The sequence below is a fragment of the Argiope bruennichi genome, chromosome 11, assembly GCF_947563725.1.
Source record: "Argiope bruennichi chromosome 11, qqArgBrue1.1, whole genome shotgun sequence".
NCBI lineage: Eukaryota > Metazoa > Arthropoda > Arachnida > Araneae > Araneidae > Argiope > Argiope bruennichi.
The window spans coordinates 73004824-73031764 of record NC_079161.1 but is presented as its reverse complement, the minus strand read 5'-3'; the positions used below and the strand labels follow the sequence as shown (position 1 = coordinate 73031764).

Here is a 26941-nt window from a genome sequence, read left to right as displayed (position 1 = left end):
CTTTCCTTAACCCATTTTCTGGATTTGACAAATCTAAAACTCCACCAGTTATTTTCCAACAAATGTTTTACTTTCACCGCTATCAGTATGGATCTTACACCCCAGTTTATACTGATGGCTCAAAATCAGACGAACATGTTGGCAGTGGAGTAGTAATTGGATCTGATATCCACAGTTATCGTCTGGAGAGCTCTTGCTCTATATTTACTGCTGAGCTCACAGCTATCCTCTGTAGTCTACAGAAAATATCACTTTCCACTCACAGCAAATTTTGCATTTATAGCGACAGCATGAGTTCATTGCAAACGCTCTCTAATTTCCAATGTCGGATACACCCAGTTGCCCCTCAGGGGCTCACCTACTATAGGTGAGTACGGGTGTCCCAATCCCGAGGTACCCAGGGATCTTTACTCCCTTTACGTTTCCACTCCCCTACGCCTTCTGCTATCTGCTGTGTTTTTCCTTCCCTCGACGGCAAGCGAGGGAGCTCTCCATGAGAAGCTGTCGCCGCTCTGTTTGCTTCTTGCTTCTCATGGACAGCCAAAGTCCCACGTGTTGGCCGTGCGTGGCAACCCATTTGAAAGACGGGTGGTGCACTGTGGTCCCCGGTGTATCAATCGGCTGGTAGCTAGTCACCTGAGTGGCTAGTCTGCTAAGGATCAAGCGAAGGGGTTACTCCTTGGGCTTGGCGTTAAGGATGGTCACTGTCCCCGAGGGTAACTCCCAGCGTATAGGTTCCGGCTAGCACTGAGGTGTATGCCGAGGCTGGAAAAAACCAGAGCCGGTAATTGCCTTCCCTTTTAGGGCTCCGTGGTGGGCGGTGCCGTCGGGCCCGAATCTCCTTCAATATCATATGGCTCCTCCCAAGAAAGGTCCCTTTAGTGGGCGTCACATTATTCCTCAACAAGTTAATTTTGAAAACCATTTTGACAAGTTTTTCGTCATCAAACGTATTTCCGAAAATAATGAAACGTTTGAAACCGTTTCGCCATTTTTAGTGCAAAAGGCTATCGCTGCAACTGTTGGTGACATTACATCTATTCGCAAGATGCGTTCTGGTGACTTGCTTGTCGAGGTAAATTCCCGAAAGCAAGCCCAGCAAATTCAAAAATTGAAAGCGTTATCTACAATACCTGTCAGTGTCAGCCCTCACCACTCGCTAAATATTTCTAAGGGTGTCATAACTTGTGGTGAAATACTGAATCTTCCTGTAGACTTAATTACAAAGGAATTGAAGTCTCAAGGTGTCACAGATGTCCGCCGTATTACCATCCGGAGAGACGGCAATATAATTGAGACAAAACACCATATCTTAACTTTTAAGTCGCGAAAATTACCTGAATTTATATATGTGGGATATATAAGGCGACCTGTCAGACCATACATACCTAATCCCCTGAGGTGTTTTAATTGCCAGCGTTTTGGCCACTCGAAGGCGAACTGCCGCGGGACCCTCACTTGCGCCCGCTGTGCAGGAAAAGAACATGATAGCCAGCAGTGTACCGCACAAGAAAAGTGCGTGAACTGCGGGGGAAATAATACATCCTTCTCTCGATCGTGTGAACGTTGGATTTTAGAAAAGAAAATAACAACAATTAAAATCAAGGAAAACATCTCATATCCTGAGGCTAGGCGGAAAATCGCAATACAAACGCCTAAGCCTGGTGTAAGTTATGCGTCTGCTGTCCAAAAATCTTTTTGTGCAAATTGTACATGTCCCAGTTGTACGAAATCTGTCAAAGCAGGAAAGAAAACCTCTGAATCGGATACAAAACAATCCATAAACAGTGCTTCTGACACTGACAAACAAGTAAAACCTCAAACCAAATCTAGACCTCAAAAGTCAATGAAATTAAAACTTGCAAAGCGTGGCCAAACGCAGAAAGATCTATCTGCGAAACTTAAGAAATCTATTAGGAAAAATTCTGTCGCTTTGGGACTAGCGGCACAAGGTTTAGCACATAAGGACTTGACGTCCGTATTCGGTGGTAAACGTAATAGTCCCGACCTTAAACTGCACCCATCGGAAGATGAGAATGATTTTGATATGAGTTGCGACGTTTCTGCAACTCCTACTGTTGCTCCTTATAATTCTGTGACACATCTCTCTTAATGGGTACCTTCCTTTCGTGGAATTGTCGCGGCATTCGGTCCAAACTTCAGGACATGAAGACCATTATCAACACCTTTCATCTTGTTTGTTTTGGTGTTCAAGAGACCTTCTTGACACCCAACATTCCATTAAAACTACGAGGCTATAATTGTGTTCGGAAAGATGCAGGCACCGGAGTGCACAATTCTGGAGGTGTCTGTATTTTGACATCAAATCTATACCCAAGCACACCGTTAAATTTACATACACCTCTACCGGCTGTGGCTGTACAAGTTCATATCAGAACACTGGTTACAGTCTGTAGTATCTACTTACCACCTCATGATGTCATTAACTTACAAGCACTTAACAACTTGGTGGACCAGCTTCCAACACCATTTTTGATCATTGGAGATTTCAATGCACATATTTCCTTGTGGGGTTCAGGAAATGCAAACATTCGTGGGCGACAGATTGAAAAGTTTTTAACTGATAACTGTCTCTGTCTGCTCAATAAGGATGATAAAACGTATTTCCATGAACCCACTCGTACCTTCCATAATCTCGATTTGGCCATATGTTCCCCCGAGCTATTACCATTTTTGAATTTGAAAGTTGGGAATGATCTTCATAATAGTGATCATTTTCCTCTAATTGTCTCTCATGCTGATAGAGGCTGTGGAACCTGTCTGCCACAGCGTTATCTATTCCAGCGAGAGGATTGGGAGACTTTCAGACAATTGGCAAAAATTACAAAGTCTATGGTCAATACTACATGCGTCACGGAAGCAGTACGAAACGTCATTAAATGTTTAATTAGTGCCGCTGAAAAAACAATTCCTAAAACTTCACCACGCCTACGGAAATTCCGAAAACCCTGGTGGAATGAAGCCTGTCGTGACAGCCACAAACAGCAGAAAAAGCTGTGGAACATCTTCCGAAGGTACCCCACCACAGAAAATCTCGTCGCATTCAAACGTGCCAAAGCCATTGCTCGTCACATTCGTCGTCAAAGTCAGAGGGATTCCTGGAGAAAATATGTATCTTCGATTACATCTTGTACTACAAGTAAACAGTTGTGGAAGAAGGTAGAGGCAGCAAATGGTGTCTATCAGGAATTTTCTTTTCCTGTTCTTAAAACTGGAAGTACGACTCACTCTGCTCCATTGGATATCGTTAATATTTTTGGGCAGACATTTGCAAAAAATTCCTCTATTGATTGCTATAGTTCTTCATTCATAGCAACTAAGAATCGCGCGGAAAAACAGTCTTTGAAATTTCATACTCGAAAACCTGTTCCGTACAACTGTGAGTTCAAGATGATCGAATTAATTTCAGCTTTATCTCAAACTCATGATACCAGCCCTGGCCCAGACGGAATAACATATAATATGCTTCGCCATTTAGATGAGGAATCGCTCTCTAGTCTCTTATATTTGTTTAACAGAGTCTGGAGTGAGCAAAATTTCCCATACCAGTGGCAAGAAGCTTTTGTGATTCCCATTCTGAAACCGGGCAAAGATCCTGCTAACCCTCTGAACTACAGACCGATTGCTCTAACTAGTGTCCTTTGTAAGACTCTTGAGCGTATGGTCAATGCCCGACTTGTCTTTGAATTGGAGAAAAAAGCTTGCATTCCGCCCCAACAAAGTGGTTTTCGTAAAGGACGTTCAACTATTGATAACATTGTTCAATTAGAAACCCAAATTCGTAATGCGTTTGTCCGTAGAAATCACCTTGTCTCCATTTTCTTTGACATAGAAAAGGCATATGACCGTACTTGGCGTTATGGAATTTTAAAAACACTTTTCGACTTTGGTTTTAAAGGAAACCTCCCAATTTTTATTGAACGTTTCTTGTCGACTCGTACGTTTCGAGTACGCCTGGGAAATTTTTATTCTGATGCTTTTATTCAAGCTGAGGGTGTTCCGCAAGGAAGTGTCCTCAGCGTAACACTTTTTATCCTACATTTTAGTGAAATTTTAAATATTTTGCCACCATCTGTCAACGGAACTTTATATGTCGATGATTTGCCGATCTCTTGTCAAGGGAGTAACATGCACTTAATTGAACGGCAATTACAAAATGCTATCAACAAATTGTTGAGTTGGTGCGATGACAATGGACATAAACTTTCAGCTGAAAAGAGCAAGTGTGTCCATTTCTGTAGAAAAAGGAGCATTCATCTTGACCCTATCCTGTCAATAAGAAATATTACTATTCCTGTTGTTGATGAAATGCGGTTTTTAGGAGTGGTTTTCGACAAGAAACTCACTTTCCTCCCGCATATCTTGCAATTACGGAAGAAGTGTGAGAAGTCATTAAATATCGTTAAGGTGCTTTCCTGTACATCTTGGGGTGCTGATCGCGCATCCCTTCTTCGTATCCCCTCAGGGGCTCACCTACTATAGGTGAGTACGGGTGTCCCAATCCCGAGGTACCCAGGGATCTATACTCCCTTTAAGTTTCCACTCCTCTACGCCTTCTGCTTTCTGCTGTTTTTTCTTTCCCTCGACGGCAAGCGAGGGAGCTCTCCATGAGAAGCTGTCGCCGCTCTGTTTGCTTCTTGCTTCTCATGGACAGCCAAAACCCCACGTGTTTGCCGTGCGTGGCGACCCATTAGAAAGACGGGCGGTGCACTGTGGTCCCCTGTGCATCAATCGGCTGGTAGCTAGTCACCTGAGTGGCTAGTCTGCTAGGGATCAAGCGAAGGGGTTACTCCTTGGGCTTGGCGTTAAGGGTGGTCACTGTCCCCGGGGGTAACTCCGAGCGTCGTATAGGTTCCGGCTAGCGCTAGGGCAAGCGCCGAGGCTGGGATTGGCCAGAGCCGGTGGCTGCCTTCCCTTGTTGGACTCCGTGGTGGGTGGTGCCGTCGGGCCCGAATCCCCATCAATATCGTATGGGCTCTTCTCGAAAATCTCCCTTCAGTGGGCGTAAAGTATTCAAAGTTCCTAATGTTGATCATTTTGATACTTTCTTCATTATAAAACGAATATCTGAAGGCAATGAAACTTTCCATAACGTATCTCCTTTCCTAGTTCAGAAAGCAATTTTTGCGACCGTAGGCGAGGTGAAATCTGTTAAAAAAATGCGTTCTGGGGACTTGTTATTGGAGATAGATTCCAAAAAGCAATCCCAACAACTTATGAAATTGAAAGCTCTTGCTAATATACCGATATCGGTGAGTCCTCACTCATCTCTCAACTTCCCCAAAGGCGTTATAACCTGCGGAGAATTATTTAATGTTCCTCTTGAAGAGACATCTGCTGAACTTAAAAAGCAAGGAGTGACTCATGTTCGGCAAATATCAATACGACGTGATGGGCAACTCCTCCCCACAAAACATTTCGTACTCACTTTTCATACTCCTAATCTGCCTGAATATATTTATGCAGGGTATATCAAGTTACCAGTTCGCCAATTTATACCAAATCCATTGAGGTGCTTTCAGTGCCAGCGATTTGGCCACTCGAAAATTAATTGCCGCGGGACACTCGCATGTGCCCGTTGTGCTGAAAAAGGGCATGATAGCCAGCAATGTAACGCAAAAGAAAAGTGCGTGAACTGCGGCGGAGATCACCCTTCGTATGCTCGATCTTGCCCACGCTGGCACTTAGAAAAACAGGTCACAACTTTAAAAATAAAAGAAAATATAACTTATCCTGAAGCCAGACGTAAAATTGAATCCCAGACCCCTACTCCTGGTGTCAGTTATGCCTCGGCTGTGCTAAAAAATTTTTGCTCAAACTGTTCTTGTGAAAATTGCTTGAAACGAACTGTTAAAACTAATAGCCCTGCAAATATATCAGAGTCTGATTCTGAGGAATCTATAAAAAGTAATCCAACTCCAGAATTGGAACCCCCGAAATCAAAAAGAGCACCAAAGAAAAGAACAAAGAACTCGCAGAAGTTAAAGCTTGCGAAAAATGGCATTTCAAAATCAGAACTCCCATTAAAACTTAAAAGATCTTCTTCAAAAAATTCTGTCGCCTTAGGGCTAGCGAAAAAAGGTGTTGTCCACAAGGACTTATCATCAATTTTTGGTGGCACTTTAAATAGCCCAGATATTATATTGCATCCATCGAAGGATGATGATGACCTGGAGATGAGTTGCGAAATCCAAGCAACTCCAACTAATGCCTGTAATCGTTCTCCGCCAAATTCTATTTCTTAATGGGTACCTTCCTTTCTTGGAATTGTCGCGGCATTCGGTCCAAACTTCCTGACATTAAGTACATCTTAAACAATTTTCATCCTGTCTGTTTCGGTGTTCAGGAAACCTTCTTGACACCCAACATTCCACTAAAATTACGCGGATATAATTGTGTTCGGAAAGAGGCAGGCACTGGATCTCATGGTTCTGGAGGAGTCTGCATCTTCACTTCAAACCTTTATCCGAGCACTCCTCTTATTTTACATACATCTCTTCAGGCTGTGGCTGTGCAGGTCCATATACGGTCTTTGGTCACAGTCTGCTGCATCTATCTTCCGCCTCACGGTGTCATCCATCAGCAAGACCTGGACAATCTAGTAGACCAACTTCCGTCACCCTTCATTTTATTTGGCGACTTCAATGGACATAGTACTTTGTGGGGCTCGGATAGTACCAACTCCCGTGGGCAGCAGATCGAACAGTTTATTGCTAACAACTGTCTCTGTCTGCTCAATAATGACGAGCAAACGTACTTCCATGCGCCCACACGTAGCTTCCACTGTCTTGACCTAGCCTTATGCTCTCCCGAACTACTACCGATGTTGAATTTGACAGTAGGGGAGGATCTGCACAATAGCGATCATTTCCCCCTAATAATCTCCCACGCTGATAGTGGCGGTGCGGCTATATGTCCCCCGCGTTTTCTATTCCAGCGGGCAGATTGGACTGCATTCTCACAATTAGCAGTTATCAATGAAGCTATGGTCAGTGATGCAGATATTTCGAAAGCAGTACAAAATGTCATTGATAAGATAATGAACGTCGCGAACACCACCATTCCGAAAACATCCCCACGTCTAAGAAAATTTCGTAGACAGTGGTGGAATGAAGCTTGTCGCGACAGTCATAAAAATCAGAAGAAATTCTGGAATCGATTTAGAAGGTACCCTACGACTGAGAATTTTATCGCTTTTAAAAGAGCCAAAGCGCTAGCTCGCTGCATTCGGTGCCGCAGTCAGAGAGAATCATGGACAAAATTTGTCTCATCCATCACATCCACTACTTCCAGTAAACTTTTATGGAAAAAGGTAAAGGCCGCTAATGGTATCTATAACGAAACTTCTATTCCTGTTTTACAAACCGGTAATATGATGTATTCGAACCCATTAGACGTTGCTAACATTCTCGGCAAAGCGTTTGCACAGGTTTCCGCAGCTGATTCTTACAGCCCTGAATTTCTGGTAATTAAGAATCGCGAGGAAAAGTTGCGTTTGAACTTTAAAGCACGAGGTACCATTCCATATAATTGTGAATTCCGGATGATTGAATTGGAAATGGCCTTGTCTCAAGTCCATGATACCAGTCCTGGGCCAGATGGAATCACATATAACATGCTCCGCCATTTGAATACCATTTCCCTTTCCAATCTGTTGCTGCTTTTTAACAGAATATGGACTGAACAGAAATACCCTTCACAATGGCGTGAAGCTATTGTGATTCCTATCTTAAAGCCCAGCAAAGAACCATCTGTCCCTCTGAACTACAGACCGATTGCTCTTACAAACTGCCTCTGTAAGACCTTCGAGCGCATGGTCAATTCTCGTTTAACTTTCGAACTAGAGAAACAAGGATGCATCTCCCCGTTGCAGAGTGGTTTCCGTAGAGGTCGCTCTACTTTTGACAACCTAGTATTACTGGAAACCCAAATACGCAATGCCTTTGTGAGAAGAAACCACCTAGTTTCCGTATTTTTTGACATTGAGAAGGCATACGACCGTACATGGCGCTACGGCATACTTTCAACCCTTTTTAATCTAGGTTTTAGGGGTAACTTGCCCATATTTTTACAAAACGTTTTATCAAGACGTACTTTTCGTGTTCGAATTGGCAACTTTTACTCTAATCATTTTATTCAAGCTGAGGGAGTTCCACAAGGAAGTGTCCTCAGTGTCACACTTTTTATTATTCATCTGAGCCAGATTTTAAATCATTTGCCTTCGTCTATTAATGGTACTCTTTATGTTGATGATCTGCAGATCTCATGTCAAGGTAGCAACATGAATCTCATAGAACGACAATTGCAAAGTGCAGTTAATAAGGTTGTAGCTTGGTGCAACAACAATGGACACGCAATCTCACCTGAGAAGAGTAGATGCGTTCACTTCTGCCGGAAGAGAATCATTCACCCGGATCCGAATATTTACATTAGAAATATACCTATCCCAGTGGTGAGTGAAATACGGTTCTTGGGCGTAATTTTCGATCGGAAGCTCACGTTCCTTCCGCACATTTTACACTTGCGGATGAGGTGTGAGAAAATGTTAAATATTTTAAAGGTACTTTCCAGAACATCCAGGGGTGCCGATCGGACCTCCCTACTCCGTATTTATGATGCAATCGTCCTTTCACGCATTGACTACGGGTGTATGGTGTATGGTTCAGCACGATCATCTGTCTTACGGCGGCTGGATACTGTACACCATTCTGCTTTAAGGATTTGTTCCGGCGCCTTCCGTACTTCCCCTATTGAAAGCCTTTATGTTATTTGTCACCAGTTGCCCCTTTATTTAAGACGCCAGAAAATTTCTGCTTCATATTATTTCAGAACAAAATCTATTTCTAAACACCCTTTAAGACAAATGACATTCACGAGTAGACTTCGTAGACTGTACGATGCCAGTCCCTCTCACATTCTACCATTCTGTGCGAGAGCCAAAATGCTCATAAGTGACTCGGATCTCAATACTGTTAATGTTAAAACTGTTGACTCTTTTATTTTTCCACCTTGGGATACCCCTAAATTCTCTTTTGTGAATCCTTTTAAAGGCTTCGACAAATCCTCAACTGCACCTGCTGTCTTCCAACAGCTTTTTTTCTATCATCGCCATCGGTATTCCTCTTTTAATCCAATTTTCACAGATGGCTCGAAATCGGATGATCATGTCGGTTATGGCATAGTATTTCTATCTGATACAGTGAGCCATCGGGTTCATAATTGTTGCTCAGTATTTACTGCTGAGTTGCTTGCTATATTCTGCGCTCTACAGAAGATCTCATCTTTGCCACAGCGCAAATTTATAATTTATACTGATAGCATGAGTGCGTTGGAAACACTTTCTCACTACCATAATCGCATGCACCCAACAGCAATACGAATTTTATCCCTTTTGCGCCTCTTGCAAAACGAGGATTTCCAAATAATTTTTTGTTGGGTTCCGAGTCATGTCGGCATTCATGGAAATGAAATGGCTGATTCTGCAGCAAAATCTGCATTGTCGTATTTGAACCAAGCACTTCCCTATAATGATATTAGGAGGTCTTTCAATAATCACATCTATTCAACTTGGCAAAATAAATGGGATCTACAGATCCATAACAAACTGCATGAAGTGAAGAATGACATTGGCCCGTGGCCTGTCCTCTCTATTCGTAGAGCTGATGTCAGGTTGACTCGCCTCCGTGTGGGCCATACCCGTTTCACGCACAGGTACCTTATTTTTGGAGAAAGGGCACCAAATTGTCCGGCGTGCCATGTTGATTTTAGTGTAAAATACATCTTGATTGAATGTCCTACTTTTAATTCACATCGTCTCCTATATTTTCATATGTCATTAGTAAGTTTGAAGGACCTGGTGGGTGAGAAATACCACCCAAATATTTTTAACTTTCTGAGAGCCATTGGCTTTTTAAATCATATTTAATGTTTCCGCAAATTTCTTTTGCCTTATCTTTTTAAAAATTTTAACGACTTTCCATCATTTGTTTCCTTTTTACTTCCTTTTCAAAATGTTATTTTGTTGTTTACTTTTAACATATATAAATGTTATGCAATTATGTTTTATGAAATTTTTATCCTCGTTTTGTGCTGTAAGTAATTTTAATGATAAGTGAAGCCTATTTTACCTTTTGCTTGGCGCAGTATGGCCAGATATGGCTCTTGCGCCATAAAACTCCAACTAACCAACCAACCAACCCTTCTTCGTATCTACAATGCTGTTATTTTATCTCGGATGGATTATGCATGTATGGTTTATGGTTCTGCCAGATCTTCTGTTTTACACAGGTTAGATACTATTCATCATGCAACTCTAAGAATTTGCTCTGGTGCTTTCCGCACTTCACCTGTGAAGAGCCTTTATGTTTTATGCCATCAGTTACCTCTCGAATTACGCAGAAAGAAAATCTCTATTCAATACTATTTTCGAACACTTTGTGTCCCACAACATCCGATTTCTCATATTCAATTTCCTGCTTCTCTCCGCAGACTTTATGAAGCTCGCCCTTCTCACATACTACCTTTCAGTGAGAGAATCAAAGGTATTGTACACGAATCGAACCTGAACAACGTTACCTTACAAACTTCTGACCCTTCGGTTTTTCCACCTTGGGATATACCAGTTTTTTCCTTCTTGAATCCTTTTTCCGGCTTTGACAAATCCACAACAGCTCCGATTGTTTTTCAGCAAATTTTTAATTCTCATCGCAACCATTATCATTCCTACACACCTATTTACACCGACGGTTCAAAAACAGATGAACATGTTGGCTGTGGAATAGTATTTGGATCTACTATTCACAGTCATCGCCTGCATAACTCTTGTTCAGTCTTTACTGCTGAACTAACAGCCATTTTTTGTGCACTTCAGCAGATTAGAGTTTCTACCCAGCGTAAATTTTGTATATACTCTGATAGCATGAGTGCCTTGAAACCCCTTTCTAATTTTAGCAACCGAATTCACCCGGTTGCTGTTGATATTTTATCCTCTCTACATACGCTTAATAATAATGGTTTTAATATAATTTTCTGTTGGGTTCCTAGCCATGTTGGTGTCTTTGGAAATGAGTTGGCGGATAAAGCTGCAAAAGAAGCTTCTTTGTTTCTGCAACAATCTCTTGTATATACGGATGCGAAGAGAGCATTCTCTTATTTTATTAATCAGTTATGGCAGAATGACTGGGATACACAGGTCCATAATAAGCTTCATTCAATAAAAATGTCTGTTAATTTGTGGCCTGCTCTACCTATGCGAGAGATTGATGTGAAACTGACTCGTCTTCGCATAGGGCACACCCGTTTTACTCATAAACATTTGTTGTTTGGAGATGAAGCACCGAAATGTCCGACATGCCGTGTAGACTTCACTGTTTTACACATTTTAATACAATGTCCCTCCTTTAATCATCATCGCAATCATTTGTTTACTTCGCCATTATCATTAACACTTCTAGACTTAGTGGGTGAACATCCCCACAAAAATATTTTTCGCTTCTTAAAAACCATTTTTTTTATAATTCTATTTAGTTTTTATTGCCTTTTAAATCGTCTCTGCTCCAGTTTTTGTTTTACTTTTTAAATTTACTTGTGGATTTTAAAAACATTGGTCAGATCAACTTAATTCTTATAACGCTTTTAAATTGTTATGGAAAATATTTTAATCGTATGCCTGGCGCAGTTTTAGCCAAAACATGGCTCTTGCGCCAATAAATTTCAACCAACAACAACAACGATACACCCAGTTGTTCATGAAATATTCATCCTTTTGCGCACTATCCAGAATCAAGGTTTTTCAATTCTTTTCTGTTGGGTTCCCAGCCATGTCGGTATTCTTGGCAATGAACTGGCAGACAAAGCTGCTAGAGATGCCACCTTGCTTTTGCAGCTCCCTCTTGCTTATTGTGATGTCAAGAGGTCCTTTACTAATTTCGTACATGGATTATGGCAGGAAACCTGGGATCAAAAAACCAATAACAAGCTGCATGCCGTTAAACCTTCAATAGGTCTGTGGCCAGTTCTACCTTTGCGAAGAGATGATGTGAGATTGACTCGTCTGCTTGTAAGACACACGCGTTTTACGCACAAATATTTACTATTCGGAGAAAGGGCACCTACATGTCCTACTTGCAATATTATTTTTAGTGTTAGTCATATATTGATTGAGTGCCCAAAATTTAATACTCAGCGTATTCATTTTTTCAAAACTTCATCACTAACAATGTCAGACATAGTGGGAGTAAATCCCCATGATAATCTTTTTCAGTTTTTAAGGTCCATTGGCTTTTGCGAATGTATCTAGGTTTTACTATTTTATCTAATAACATTTTTTAACTTTTTACCGTGTGGAATTTAATATTTTAAAGTAATTCTTTTACAAATCTTTTGATACAATTATTTTAACGTTGTTTTTATTTCACGATCGTCAATAATCTAACCATACGACTGACGCAATTTAGCCAAGGTTGGCTCTTGCGCCACTAAAACTCACAACCAACCAACCAACCAACCCAGAATCTAATATAAGTTCATCTGATTGCTCTGATTTTAAAAAAGTTAATAACAGGAAAAAGCTAAAAAAAAGACTATAGGATTAATAAACTAAATATTGATAAAGTATCGAAACATTATAAAACCTCGCAGCTTTCAGAGTCTCACAAGATGAATTTAGATAAACAGAGCGCAAAGTTTCTTAAAACTTCCCATTCCGCTTCCGCAGAGGGCAATTCTGGAATGAATGATGCAACAGGTGCGGATTTGATTAGAAACTCTCCAGGCCCTGTTTGTTCTGCTGATTCTGGGCCTAAAATATTGGATGTCCTCCCTTTGGGAAACTCCAGCGAATCTGACACTGACGCAGAAATGTGTTCTAGTGCATTGGAAGGTGATACACTGGAATATAATATGTCCGAAAACTTTGCAGGTATCCACTGAAGAGCACAGGTTTTGTTTAAATCCCGAAGATCATGAAGATTTTAGATGGTTTCTGGGTGATAAAAGAGTCTCCTTTTAAAATTGCTTGGAGGGCAGCTTTCGAGTCGCGGAAAATAACAAGGCCATTTGCTAGCTCAGAGGTGGGAAGGGCCTTTATACATATTAAGGGCCTCCAAAATTGCCCGTTGCTCGCAGGTGAAGTTAGAGGCTATAGTTCCTGCTCCAAATTTACCTTGTTGAGGGGTATTACTTAAAGTAGTTAAAAACACTCCAGAGCCCCCATTGGTGATAGTTTTATCAGAGGAACCATTTGTATATGCATGTACAAAGTTATCTTTTGGAAGTTGTTCAATGGTAATCATTGTAAACTGAAAATAATCTAAAATTCAGAAAAAATTTTATGATATTTTCTGTATGAAGTATTTTTTAAAAAAACAGAAGCAAATTTTTTAAATAACTTATTTTTATCTATTAAAACTTTTGATTTTCATTTTCTGATGCACTAGTCTGCGCCTGTAAAAAGTTTGTGATTGAAAATATTTTTGGCTGTTGCTTCGTTTTCTTCACATTATACATCAAGTTATTTATTTCGTGAATTGCTGTTTCTCTCGTCTCAGAAACTAAAGCTCTGAGTTGACAGCACATCAACTCACAAAACAAAAATCTTTCATCTTTGATGGCTTTTAGCTTTGCAGCAACTTCCTTCATAAAGTGAAAAGCCTGGTCCATCCGTTTTTCGATGTTCTCTGCTTTTCTCTTTTTCCCTCTTGGCGGCCCACCTTGAACAGCACCATTCCCTGATGAGAATTCCTCATCCTGAGATGTGCTGGGATGAGCTAGGAATTGATGAGTGTGACTAGATGGTGTTTCCTTATCAATATCCTCTTCAGAAATATTTTCTAGTCTCTGAAAATAAAGCGTAATTTTTAGCCTTATTGAAATCACGCTGTTTATTACATTTGCATTATTTGTTATTTATTACATTTGTAATAACTTTATATTTGTGTTGTATTATATGTTAATTTTCCCCTCAGGGGCTCACCTACTATAGGTGAGTACGGGTGTCCCAATCCCGAGGTTCCCAGGGATCTTTACTCCCTTTCAGTTCTCTCTCCACTACGCCTTCTGCTGTCTGCTTTGTCCTTCTATCCCTCGACGGCAAGCGAGGGAGCTCTCCATGAGAAGCTGTCGCCGCTCTGTTTGCTTCTTGCTTCTCATGGACAGCCAAAACCCCACGTGTTTGCCGTGCGTGGCGACCCATTTGAAAGACGGGTGGTGCACTGTGGTCCCCGGTGTATCAATCGGCTGGTAGCTAGTCACCTGAGTGGCTAGTCTGCTAGGGATCAAGCGAAGGGGCTACTCCTTGGGCTTGGCGTTAAGGGTGGTCACTGTCCCCGGGGGTAGCTCCCAGCGTATAGGTACCGATTAGCACTAGGGTAAGTACCGAGGTTGGAAATATCCAGAGCCGGTGGCTGCCTTCCCTTGTTGGGCTCCGTGGTGGGCGGTGCCGTCGGACCCGAATCACTTATCATATCGTATGGGGCCTAAAAACTTAAATCAACAAACGACACGAAAAAATACAGAAAAATATTACGATCATTTTTTTGTTATCAAAAGACTTTCTGAAGATAAGGAGACATTTCACACGGTCTCTCCGTTCCTTGTAGAAAAAGCCGTTTCTGGAACACTTGGGGAAGTTTCTGCCATACGCAAACTTCGTTCGGGAGATTTGTTGGTGGAAGTTAATTCTCGAAAACAATCTAATCAAATTCTCAAACTGAAAGCATTGGCTACAATTCCCATTTCTGTAAGCGCGCATACATCTCTTAATTCTTCTAAAGGTGTTATTACATGTGGGGAGTTATTTCATACATCAATTGAAGAAATTACAAATGACCTAAAACCTGAAGGAGTGATACATGTACGCCGTATCTCAATTCGGCGGGATGGACAACTCCTCCCTACAAAGCACCTCGTTCTTACGTTCCAAATGCCTACTTTGCCAGAAGTAGTTAAAATAGGATATATGAGATTGAAAGTGCGTCCTTTTATACCTAACCCTCTGAGATGCTTTCAATGCCAACGTTTTGGGCACTCTAAGATCGCCTGCCGCGGGACACTTACTTGCGCCCGTTGTGCAGAGAAAGGACATGATAGCCAGCAGTGCACCTCATCTGAAAAGTGCGTCAACTGTGATGGCGAACATACTTCCTTTTCCAGATCATGTCCACGTTGGAGGTTGGAAAAAGAAATTATAACTTTGAAAACAAAAGAGCAAATTTCTTATCCAGAAGCGAAAAGAAGAATCGAGGCACAGACACCTTCCCCTGGGGTCAGCTATGCATCAGCTGTTAAAAAATCATATTGTAAAAACTGTTCATGTAAAAATTGTGTGCAGATTGTTGCTGAAAAAGTTCCTCCCGCAAAAACATCCGAATCTGATACAGAACCTTCCACAAACAGTGCTCCTGAATCTCACGATCCACCGAAACGTAAACCAAAACCAAAGCCTCCACGTGCTCTTAAATTAAAGCTTTCGAAACACGGCCTTTCACAAGAAATGATTTCGGAAAAATTTAAATCAAAATTGAAAAAATCCAATATTCGAAATTCGGTTGCTCTGGGACTTGCAACTACGGGGACAGTCCAAAAGGATTTACCTACTATTTTTGGAGGATTGTCCAAAAGTCCCGATTCAATTGCTCTCCATCCATCCGACGAAGAGGAGGATGACCTTGAAATGAGTTGCGAAATAACGCCAACTCAAACTAACGCCCTTTATAATTCCCACGTTAAAAAACTTTCTTAATGGGTACCTTTCTCTCGTGGAATTGTCGCGGCATTCGGACAAAGCTAACTGACATCAAAGCTCTCATTAATAAATCAAATCCTGTTTGCGTAGCTCTTCAAGAGACATTTTTGAAACCAAATATTCACTTCAAATTAAGAGGTTATAATTGTGCAAGGAAGGATAACGAAACTGGTGCATCATTCTCTGGTGGAGTGTGCATTTTAACCTCCAACTTTTATCCCAGTACTATCCTTAATCTACGCACTAACTTGCAAGCTGTGGCTGTGCAGATTCATGTCAAATCCTTAGTCACGGTCTGTTGCCTTTACTTGCCTCCAAATGAGGTTATTTCGCAGGACGATTTGAATACTTTGGTTGATCAGCTTCCAACTCCTTTCATTTTGCTTGGTGATTTTAACGGGCATAGTACTTTGTGGGGTTCGGATAGCACTAACTCCCGTGGGCGACAGATAGAACAATTCATTTCTGATAACTGTCTCTGTCTGCTCAATAACAACGAAAAGACATACTTCCATGAACCCACTCGTACTTTCCATTCCCTTGACCTCGCTATTTCCTCTCCGGCAATTTTTCCATTATTGAATTTGGCAGTTGAAAGCGATTTACATAATAGTGATCATTTTCCTCTTGTCATCTCTCATGATGATAATAGTAATTTGGTGCAAAGCCCACCTACATACATTTTCCAAAAAGCAGATTGGGCTACATTTACTAAGCTTGCATTGATTACAGAAGAAATGATTTCATCTGCCGATATTAGTGAGGCTGTCCAAAATGTCACTGATTGCATTATTAAGGCCGCTGATGCTTCAATTCCAAAGCGTACCCCTCTTCCACGCAAATTTCGCAAACCATGGTGGAATGATGAATGTCGTATTGCTTATAAGGAACAAAGAAAATGTTGGGGTATTTTCCGCAGGTATCCTACCACGGAAAATCTTGTTGCATTTAAAAGAGCAAGAGCAAATGCTCGCCGAATTCGGCGCCGCAGTCAAAAAGAATCTTGGCAAAGTTTTATATCCACCATCACTTCCAATACATCTAGTGCACAGTTGTGGAAGAAAGTTAAAGCGGCAAACGGAATTTATAAAGAATTCGCTTTCCCCATCTTAAATACAGAAACGGCTTCATATTCCTCGCCACTTGATATTGTAAATGTTATTGGAGAAACTTTCGCTGATGTTTCAAGCTCTGTTCCTAATAATCCGACTTTTCGTGCGATTAAGAGACAAGCTGAACAAGTGCCTTTGAAGTTTAGAACCCGCAGGGTCCTCTCTTATAACTATAACTTTAAGATAGTGGAATTAAGGAACGCTCTTTCTCATTCTCGAGATACTAGCCCAGGTGTCGACGGGATTACCTACAGTATGCTTCGACATTTAGACGAAACCTCTCTTTTGCACCTCCTGCACTTGTTTAACAGAATCTGAAGTGAGCAAACTTTTCCTGAACAATGGTATGAAGCCATTGTGATACCTATCCTTAAACCTGGAAAGGTTCCTACCAATCCCTCAAACTATAGGCCAATTGCTTTAACTAGTTGTCTCTGTAAAACGCTCGAACGCATGGTAAATGCCCGTTTACTCTATGAACTGGAGAAAAATGGGTATATCTCACCTTTCCAAAGTGGTTTCCGTCGAGGACGTTCTACCAATGACAACTTGGTTATGCTTGAATCTCAAATTCGAAATGCATTCGTCCGGAGAAACCATCTAGTTTCTATATTCTTCGATATAGAAAAGGCGTACGATCGTACGTGGCGGTATGGCATCCTCCGTACTTTAGGAGATTTTGGTTTTAAAGGTAACTTGCCAGTTTTTATTCAAAATTTTTTAAAATTTCGGACATTTCGAGTCCGTATTGGTAATACATTTTCTCATCATTTTATTCAAAGTGAGGGTGTTCCTCAAGGAAGTGTTTTGAGTGTCACCCTTTTTATTCTCCATATAAGCCAAATTATTCATGTTTTACCATCATCCGTTTGTGGAACACTATATGTGGATGATCTACAAGTCTCCTGCCAGGGGTCTAATATGATTTTAATAGAGCGACAACTTCAGAGGGCTGTTAACAAACTCATTTCATGGTGTGATGAGAATGGACACACGCTTTCCCCTGAAAAGAGCCGCTGTGTACACTTTTGTCGGAAACGGAGTCTCCATCCTGATCCTGTAATACAAATTCGAGGTGTTGATATTCCAGTCGTTGAGGAAGTACGTTTCTTAGGGGTCATATTTGACCGGAAACTCACTTTCCTTTCGCATGTTCTTCATCTGCGAAAGAGGTGTGAAAAATCCCTCAACATCCTAAAAGTTCTCTCGATTACAAGATGGGGGGCAGATCGAACATCTTTACTTCGTATCTATCAGTCTGTTATTCTGTCGAGAATAGATTATGGATGCGAAATATATGGTACAGCTCGTTCTGGTGTTCTCCGAAATTTAGACACAGTACACAACAGTGCTTTACGTATCTGTTCTGGAGCTTTTCGTACATCACCAGTTCATAGTTTGAATGTGATCTGTCATCAACTTCCACTTTATCTGAGACGGAAAAAATTATCTGAACTATATTTTTTCCGTATTGAATCTTCTATAAATCACCCTATTCGTAGAATTAATTTACCCATTGGCCTGGGACGATTATATAATGCACGTCCTTCTAATATCCTACCCTTTCGTGAAAGGGTAAAAAGAGCTTTTGCTGATGTAAATATTTTAAATCTGCAGATTCATGATACTACTGCTCTTGCTTTGCCACCCTGGGATGTCCCAGAAATATCATATCTTAAGCCTTTTCTCACCTATGACAAGTCTACCACTTCATCTATTGTCTTTCAACAACTTTTTTTATATCACCGCAATGAATACTCTACGCACATTCCTGTTTTTACGGATGGCTCAAAGACAGCTTATCATGTGGGTTGTGCTGTCGTCATTGCTGAGGACACAAGCAGTTTTCAATTGAGTACTTTGTGTTCGGTTTTAACTGCTGAACTAATGGCAATTATGATTGCTCTTGAAAAAATTTCTAATCTTAGTGACTATAAATTCTGCATTTATTCTGATAGTATGAGTGCTCTGGAGGCCCTCAGCCATCCTCATACTAAAACACATCCAATAGCTATAGATATCCTACATCTTTGGAGAAATTTGCAAACTCGGAATTACCAAATTTTATTTTGTTGGTTGCCAGGCCACGCTGGCATTTTTGGCAATGAATCTGCCGATGCTGCAGCAAAGGCAGCATCCACTTCTCTACAACGAGCTATTCCATACAGAGATTTAAAAAAATATATTTCTCAACGTATTTTTTATTTATGGAAAGAATCATGGGATTTGCAGATTTCTAATAAGCTGCATTCTATTCAGCCTGACATCACTTTGTGGCCGGTAGTTCCAGTACGCGAGTTGGACGTCAAATTGACTCGGCTTCGCATTGGCCATACTCGCCTCACACATAAACATCTTCTATTTGGTGAGCGATGTCCAGTCTGTAATGCGTGTGATGTTAATTTAACTGTCACTCATATTTTATCAGAATGTACAATTTTTAATTCTCATCGATTACATTTATTCGGTACATCATCTTCAAACATTCGTGACTTGGTGGGAGAACATCCCCATCCAAATATTTTTACTTTCTTGAAAGAAATTGGTTTTTTCCATTTTATTTAACTAGGAAAATTTTATCTCCACATTTCTTGGTTTTGCAAATTTTAGTTTAACTTTTTATAACTCCACTGAATTTTTTTTATATTTGACCATATGTTTGGCGCAGCTTAGCCAGATTTGGCTCTTGTGCCACAAAATCCAAAATAACAACAACAACAAATATATGTTAATTTTTTTTTTTTTTTCAGTTGCCAGAAAATGAAGATGAGTGGCTGTGCATAGCACAGCAATTTGAAAATCAGTGGAACTTTCCGAACGGTTTGGGAGCGATTGACGGGAAACACGTTGTGATATAGTGCCCAAATAATACATCAACAAAGTTTTTTTTAACTATAAAGGGACTTTCAGCGTGGTACTACTGGCTCTAGTAGATGCACGCTATTGTTTTACGTTTGTGGACATTGGATGTCAAGGACAGATAAGTGATGGGGGAGTTTTTAATAATTGAGTTTTGTTAACGAAATTGAAAATGGAACAACTGAAATTTCCGCACAATAGAAAATTGCAGCCATTAGGTAAAAAATTGCCGTATGTCTTCCTTGGCGATTCAGCATTCGTCTTAAGTCGTCGCATGATGAAGCCATATCCTGGTAATTTTGAAAAAGGGAGCACACAGAGAATCTTCAATTACAGTTTATCTCGTGCACGCCGTGTAGTTGAGAATGTTTTCGGCATAATGGCATCAGTTTTTCGAGTTTTCAGCAAACCGATGGCATTACAACTGGACAAAGTGAGCGATGTCATTCTAGCGTGTGTCTTTTTGCATAATTTCATGCGGAAAAGTGCTTCATCATCATCATCTTATTCCCCACCGGGTACATTTGATACCGAAGCAGATGGGGAAGTTGTTCCCGGATCGTGGAGAAATGATCAAAGCGGAATGGCTTCCTTCATGCCCTTAAAGAAAGCACCTAGAAAATCGGTAGAAGTAGCCAAAGCTACTCGCAACTGCTTTGCTGAGTATTTCTCAACAAGTGAGAAATTATCTTGGCAAGATAAATATTGTTAAAGATTAACTATTGTTATTATTTTTTGTGTGCTTTTTATTTGATATTTATCAATTTAAATTTAATTGTGAATATATATTTTTGGCATTTTAGTTAGATATTTCTTATTCTTAATTGATATTTTGTATTAAATTGAACTGGTTTCTATTTTTTATTATTTATATATATATAAGATATAATTTAGATATTTCGTAATAAATATGTCATAAATTGCATTTTTAATATTATAAATATTTAAACTTACCCAAAACATTAATAAAAATCTTTATTAACCTAAAATATTCATAATTACTGCAATTATGATAAGAAATTTGTGCAAAATTTTAATGACCGTCCCTGAAAAGGTTAAATTTCCATTTCTTTTCTTAGACATTAAAGTATGCTAATATTGTTACAACATTTTTGAATAATGACTTGAAAAATTTATACTAATAGTGAAGGAAAATGCCATATTTTCTGTTATACTAATTTAGCTGTCACTTAATTTTTTTCTCTAATCTTAATCGTTCGACTCATTACATAGGTTCATACAAATAGTAGCTACTTTCTAATCTTAATTTAAATTTAAAATTTCTAAGTTGAGATAATTAGTAATTATCTTTATAATTAAATTACTAAACAAATATTAAATAATAGTCACTTCAAATATTTAAAAAAAAAACTGAACTAAGTTAATAAGAAAAGACAATGAATTTCTTACCTCAGATGTTTTGGTACTCGTTGGCGTACACACGGAATGAAGAAACGATTGCATTTTTTGGTACGCAAACCATTCCGGCTTGTAAATTTCATCAGTTGCAGACCCTGTTTTAACGCTCTCTCTCACTTTCATTGCCAGCTTTCTGAAAGCGGACATTAAATGTTACCTTTTTTTTTTTTTTTTTTTTTTTTTGTTAAGGTAGCAACGTAACCGATTTATTACTGCATGCTACAATCGGGATACTTGAGTAAACATAAGAGTTGAGTTGTCGCTTCTCTGATACAAAGTTGAGTTGTTACTACAATATTTTTTAATAAATTTAAAGGGCATTCAATGCTCATACTGCCCTGAATTCACCTCCTGACATCATGTACCTGGCCCCGATCTTTGTGATGTTGATGTTGTGGATTCCATAATATGCATAATATGGATTCTGATTCATACTGATCCAAAAATTCGATTACAATTTCATTGCTCCACTCCATTGTTATAAACCGCTAGAAAAACGATGGACACAACTGCTTCGGATGGCTGCTCAAAACAAATTGACCCTCAGTTTCTTTGACCCCCACCCCCCGTAGCCCAAATGTTGAAAGGCTAGTGTGATGTCATCAAAATATAGCCGAGTGACTACACCAAATTTGTCTTTTTCTCTTTTTTTTTTATTTACAACCATCAGAGTCTGACAAAACACACTACATAAAAACATTCACAAACATGTAAACAATTGGAAAATTTATACATTACAACATTTGTAATCCAACTCCCATGGCCATCATCCCAATTCACTAGATATAATATTATCACCATGCACAAATGCCTTTCATTTTTAACACAAAAAAACACAACATAACATCACGTCAACTCATGCCAAAGAGCGACTCTGTCTGCAAACGTACTACCGGAATGTCAGACATATTTTTAATCTAAATCTATACTATGCTGACATCTATCAACCATTCTCGCAATTACCAGTTTTTAACCATTCACTTTTAAAATGTTGATAGGTTGTTCGCCCCTTGATGGAATTATTCCATTTCCTCCTGCCAATCTTTAATTATTAGTTTTATTTCTGAGTTGGATTTTGGACTCATGGAAAGATATTTCTTGGGTTTCTAAGTTTAAAGCCTCCTTGGCTAGTGTATGTGCTTTTTCATTTCCAATATACCCCTGATGAGCTCTGATCCGGATCATTTCAACACCAAGTTCAGCAGTTTTTTCTTTTATATCCAGTATTATTATTTTGTTTCACCTATGAAATCTAATGCCATTAAAGCCGATCATGAATTAGAAATCTTTGCCCCTTTTATATTTCGTTGAGCGACAAACTAAGGCTCTTCATGCATCTAATTCAAACAAATCTCCACTAGGCCCAGACTTCATCCACTCCAGCGAATTTAAACAACCCACAACTTAACATTACTTATCGTGGGTAACAGCGCTTCTCGCTCGATACCACAGCATCTTTCGTCTACATCGTATTACTGGTACTACTGATCAGATAAACTGCAACAAGGAAGAAGAGTTCATGCCAGCCACTAAAAGCAATGGGCTAGCATCTGCAAACTCGCAGCCACTACAGGAGGTACCTTCCAAGTGGAAGCGGGAGCTCCTTCAACAGCAAAAGAATGGTTTTACTGGTACTGTATAATTGTTTACTGCTAACTTGCTCTATTTTTGTGTTACTCGCCAATTCTCTATAATGCTGATTTCTGGTAATTTGTAGGTAAGTGAGAATTATTTATTCAATGTAGTAAAATTTTTCTTTTATTGATTGCGGTGGACTGCATTAAGTTCTCCGCCCTCCAAAAATCATTGACAATGAAATTTTGCATATCCACAGGTTAATCCGCATATCTACTATGGATTTGTATTTCACCTTATTCTACCTCATGTCTGTATGGGTAAAAAAACCCACCTCTTCTATATTAAATAAATTATTTTACAAATTTTTTTAAAAATAACAAAATACTGTATGTGTTTTAAAATTTACATTTGGAACAAATCCTTGTATTGTTCTGTAATTTCATGTAAAATTTATTCCGGAGATTTTTTTTTTTTTATGCAAGTGTATAGCATTTTTATTAGATTTCTTTTTCTTTCTTTTTTTTTTTTAAAAAAAACTAATATTGACATTTTAATTTTTGAAAAGAAACCTAAATGTAAAACGATGCATGAATTTCTTTTAGTGTGTAACTAGATTTCTCAGAGATCCTGCAGAATTTTCAAAAAATTAATATGAATGGGGCATTTTAAATAACATTTAATTGTATTATAATGATACATAATATTTTAACTTATTAATTATTCATCATTTCAACTGCATAAAAATAATTTGTATTGAAAAAATGCTATTATTTTCTAAAAATATTATTTATATATCTTGAATATAAAATATCAAAACAGCTATTTTATACTTAGGACTTTTAACTTTCTTTTCATTATTCAAATGAATGTAAAATTTTTTATCACATTTTAAATCTATAAATCAAAAGCAATGTTTTAATTAATATTAGCAAATCTATTTATCTTCAGGCAGATTTTTCATTGCCCATTTCAAGTAGATAAAAATATTTGTGCTGTCTCTGAACATAGATTTTATTATTTTTAAAGTTAAAAAGATGTTAAATTATATATAAAATGATATAACATATTTTTGCAAATTGAAGGAAGGATTATAGATTAAAGGAGAAAACTATTAAAGACTAGCCGCCTTTGGAGATCAATTGGTTTGCTAGGATTAATAGTAGCTAAAATTTACAGTTAAATACTTTATGTAACTTAGTTTTAATAACAATTGTAGCTGTATTTTTAAGCTTTACATTTTGATAATTTTATAGTTTTAATAACAATTGTAGCTGTATTTTTAAACTTTACATTTTGATAATTTTATAGTTTTAATAACAATTGTAGCTGTATTTTTAAGCTTTACATTTTGATAATTTTATAACTCATAAGATTTTAGAAATTTTGCACCTTCCACACTCTAAATCTTTTGAATATTTTCGCCAGCTTCTTTAAAATGTGAGGCTTTAATTTGAAACGGAAATCAGCAAACTTCAAAGTAATACAAAAAAATTTTGCCGAAATTAAAAATATTCTTTTAAAGCTATGAGTATAAAAGATGGAATCGTTCAGCATTAAAGTCTTATGCAAATTATAGAATAGTTTTTTTTTTTTTTATTATTATTATTATTTATCAGTATTCAATAAAAGTATCTGTGATTCTACGTGAAATTGAGTTGACTATGTTAAGAAACAATTTAGTAAATACTAGCTGTTCCTCCTATAAAATTGATTTCCTTTCTTTATTCTGAATGTTATAAATTGTGAAAAAAAATTGAATGTGATTGTTTAATGTAAATAATAATAATAAAAGTATTATTGTCAAAGATCCTTTAATTTAAAATGTGAACAATAAAAAAAGTGCCGAAAATTTTGTATCAAAACTATTTTGTAATTGAATGTCATATTACTACATAACTTTATGTTTTAAAGCATTAAACACAAACTATATAAAAAAATTCGATAGAACATAAAAATAACTACAATTAAGATATAATAAAACTTTAAAAAATGTTGTATATAAATAGTAATAGAAGAATCCAATAGATTTCGATATTATTTTGAAACTTAAATTAAAAGATTTATAATCAAGGAAAGCAAGCTAAAATAGTTTAAGAAAAGTTAGATTAAATTTATGAATTGTATGAGTGCTACTTTGGAAAAAGAATTGGAAAAGAACTTTTCTTATCTTAAATAATTAAAAGCTTTTATCAGTACATATCCAAAACATTAGTAAAAAAAGATATTTTGTATGTTTAAGGAGAAATTGCTAAAAAAATACTAAGATTGTGAATTAACTATACCAACTTAATGTACTGCTTTTTAATTCTAATTTTTGTTTGCATACATTTAAAATTTAAAATCGTTCAAATTTTATTTTATATAATCACATTAAATTTTTATTGATATTTTATAATTTTTGATATAGCTGGTTTAGATCCAAACCATTATTACATCTTATAGCGATAAGAAGAACCGAGCAAGGATCCCCAACAAAATTGCCCTTTTGTTCTGTAGACAGTAAATAATCTGGACCTCTGATACACCTTGTTCATTTTCGTGAATCGTGCAAAGGTTATCTGCCTTCTCCTTTAACAAAACAGACAAAATCGTTTTCTGCTAGAGGTAAGTCAGATGTATTTCCATGTCTTTTGATGAAATGTACTCTTTATCTGCACTTAGAATTGATACTAAAATTTAAATAATTTTTGAAACATTTTCAGGTCATGCAAATGGAGACATTTTTGAAAATAACAAAAAAGTGTGTGCAATACATGTAATAAGTCATACTCCTCTACTGGATGTTATTTTTAAAAAAATATGTTATCGAAAGATAAAACAATATATCCAAGACAATGCGAAAAATGTGCCAAAGCAAATCCTCTTTTTGTCACCATAAAGTGAAAAGCAGCTTAAAATTCTTAAATGATTTCAATGTAATCCAAATTCGAAAAGATTGGCCTCATAAATGTAATAAATCTGGTCATTTTTTCAGTAAACAAATAAAATTTTAACACATGTGAAAAAAGTACAGTTAAAGATAAAATTGAAGTGTATTATTGTACAATCTGCAATGAATCATTTTCTTTCATTGGATATTTAAATAAATATGTATGAGATAAACATAATGTACAAAAATTGAAAATATTATCTTTCGACATTAAAAACTTCTATAAATGGTTAGAGCAAAAAACCTTATCAACATTCATGTTTAAAGAAAACAACTGAAAAGAAACAAATGGACAAAAATATTTCAATATTATGCGTGCCTGTTTTACTCAAAAATAGAAGTGAATAGAAAGCAAGTAACCAAAACCAAGCACTTAAACCAAAAGGGCAAAATCCCTTATTCAAGAAGTCTTTCTAGCATTTCCATAAGCGAAGAAATAACAGTTGAAATCACAAAATTACTCAGAAATGAAGTTGGTTCCAGAGAAATCAGAAATTTTGCCCCATTATAAAAAATGTACATTTCACAAAAAACATTTCGGGCAAATGAATCATGAATAAATATTCTCTTGTACTCTAATAATGATGCTAATTCAGCATTCACAACAGTCAAAATATTACAAGAAGAAAAATATAATCTTGAACTTATTTTTAAACCACCTGGTTTCGGACCAAATGATTTAGATGAAATATTTAAAAATGATTCAATTTTTGCCTTAGGACTGAAAATAGAAACATACACATAAAAGAAAAGAAGAAAAAAAAAAATGATCGAGTGCGAAAATAAAGTTTTCTGTATAGATGCAACATATTGAACTAATATTTATGACTTTTATTTGTTAAATGTAATTGCTTCCTATGAATTTGACCAAGGCTATCCTGTTTGCCATTTTATTGTCAACAATTTAGGAATGGAAACTATTACTGCACTTTTTCAAAGTTTGAAACATCAATCTTAATGTTGTCATTACAGCTGATGGCCCGGTGATTTCTGCAGCATTTAGGAAAGTATTTGGCAATAATATTAAGCACTTACTTTGCAAACGGCATATTTTATAAGCATGGAGCAAGCAACTTAATGCAAAAATTTTAACCAAAGAAAAGAAAAAGTAAACCAATTGCTTCATTGAAGAAATAAGATGAGGATACCTTTCAAAAGTTTTAGGAAGCTTTCTTCTGTTAAAAAAACAAAATTTGGAAGAAAAAAAAAATTCAGACAAAATTATCTAGATAGGCAAAAATTATGGGCAACTTTGCTATAGGCATTTCGTGTATTCTATAA

General features: G+C 37.7%; 2 protein-coding genes and 1 long non-coding RNA gene across 4 annotated transcripts; all 3 read left to right on the top strand.

Annotated features, from left to right (window-relative positions):
* Positions 1-853: 853 nt before the first annotated feature.
* On the top strand, positions 854-2113 carry LOC129956661 (uncharacterized). Its single transcript, XM_056068592.1, has one exon. The coding sequence runs from the start codon at positions 854-856 to the stop codon at positions 2111-2113; it is 1260 nt and encodes a 419-aa protein (XP_055924567.1).
* A 12375-nt stretch (positions 2114-14488) lies between these two features.
* On the top strand, positions 14489-15760 carry LOC129956660 (uncharacterized). The gene has a single exon (XM_056068591.1). It carries the CDS (start codon positions 14489-14491, stop codon positions 15758-15760), a length of 1272 nt encoding a protein of 423 aa, XP_055924566.1.
* Positions 15761-21494: 5734 nt separating this feature from the next.
* LOC129957607 (uncharacterized) lies at positions 21495-25768 on the top strand. 2 transcript variants are annotated; one of them, XR_008782791.1, is made up of 3 exons: positions 21495-22784; positions 25139-25335; positions 25434-25768. It is a non-coding gene; the product is annotated as an uncharacterized LOC129957607 (long non-coding RNA). The 2 variants fall into 2 exon arrangements; XR_008782792.1 differs by having other exon boundaries at positions 21495-22870.
* Positions 25769-26941: the final 1173 nt, after the last annotated feature.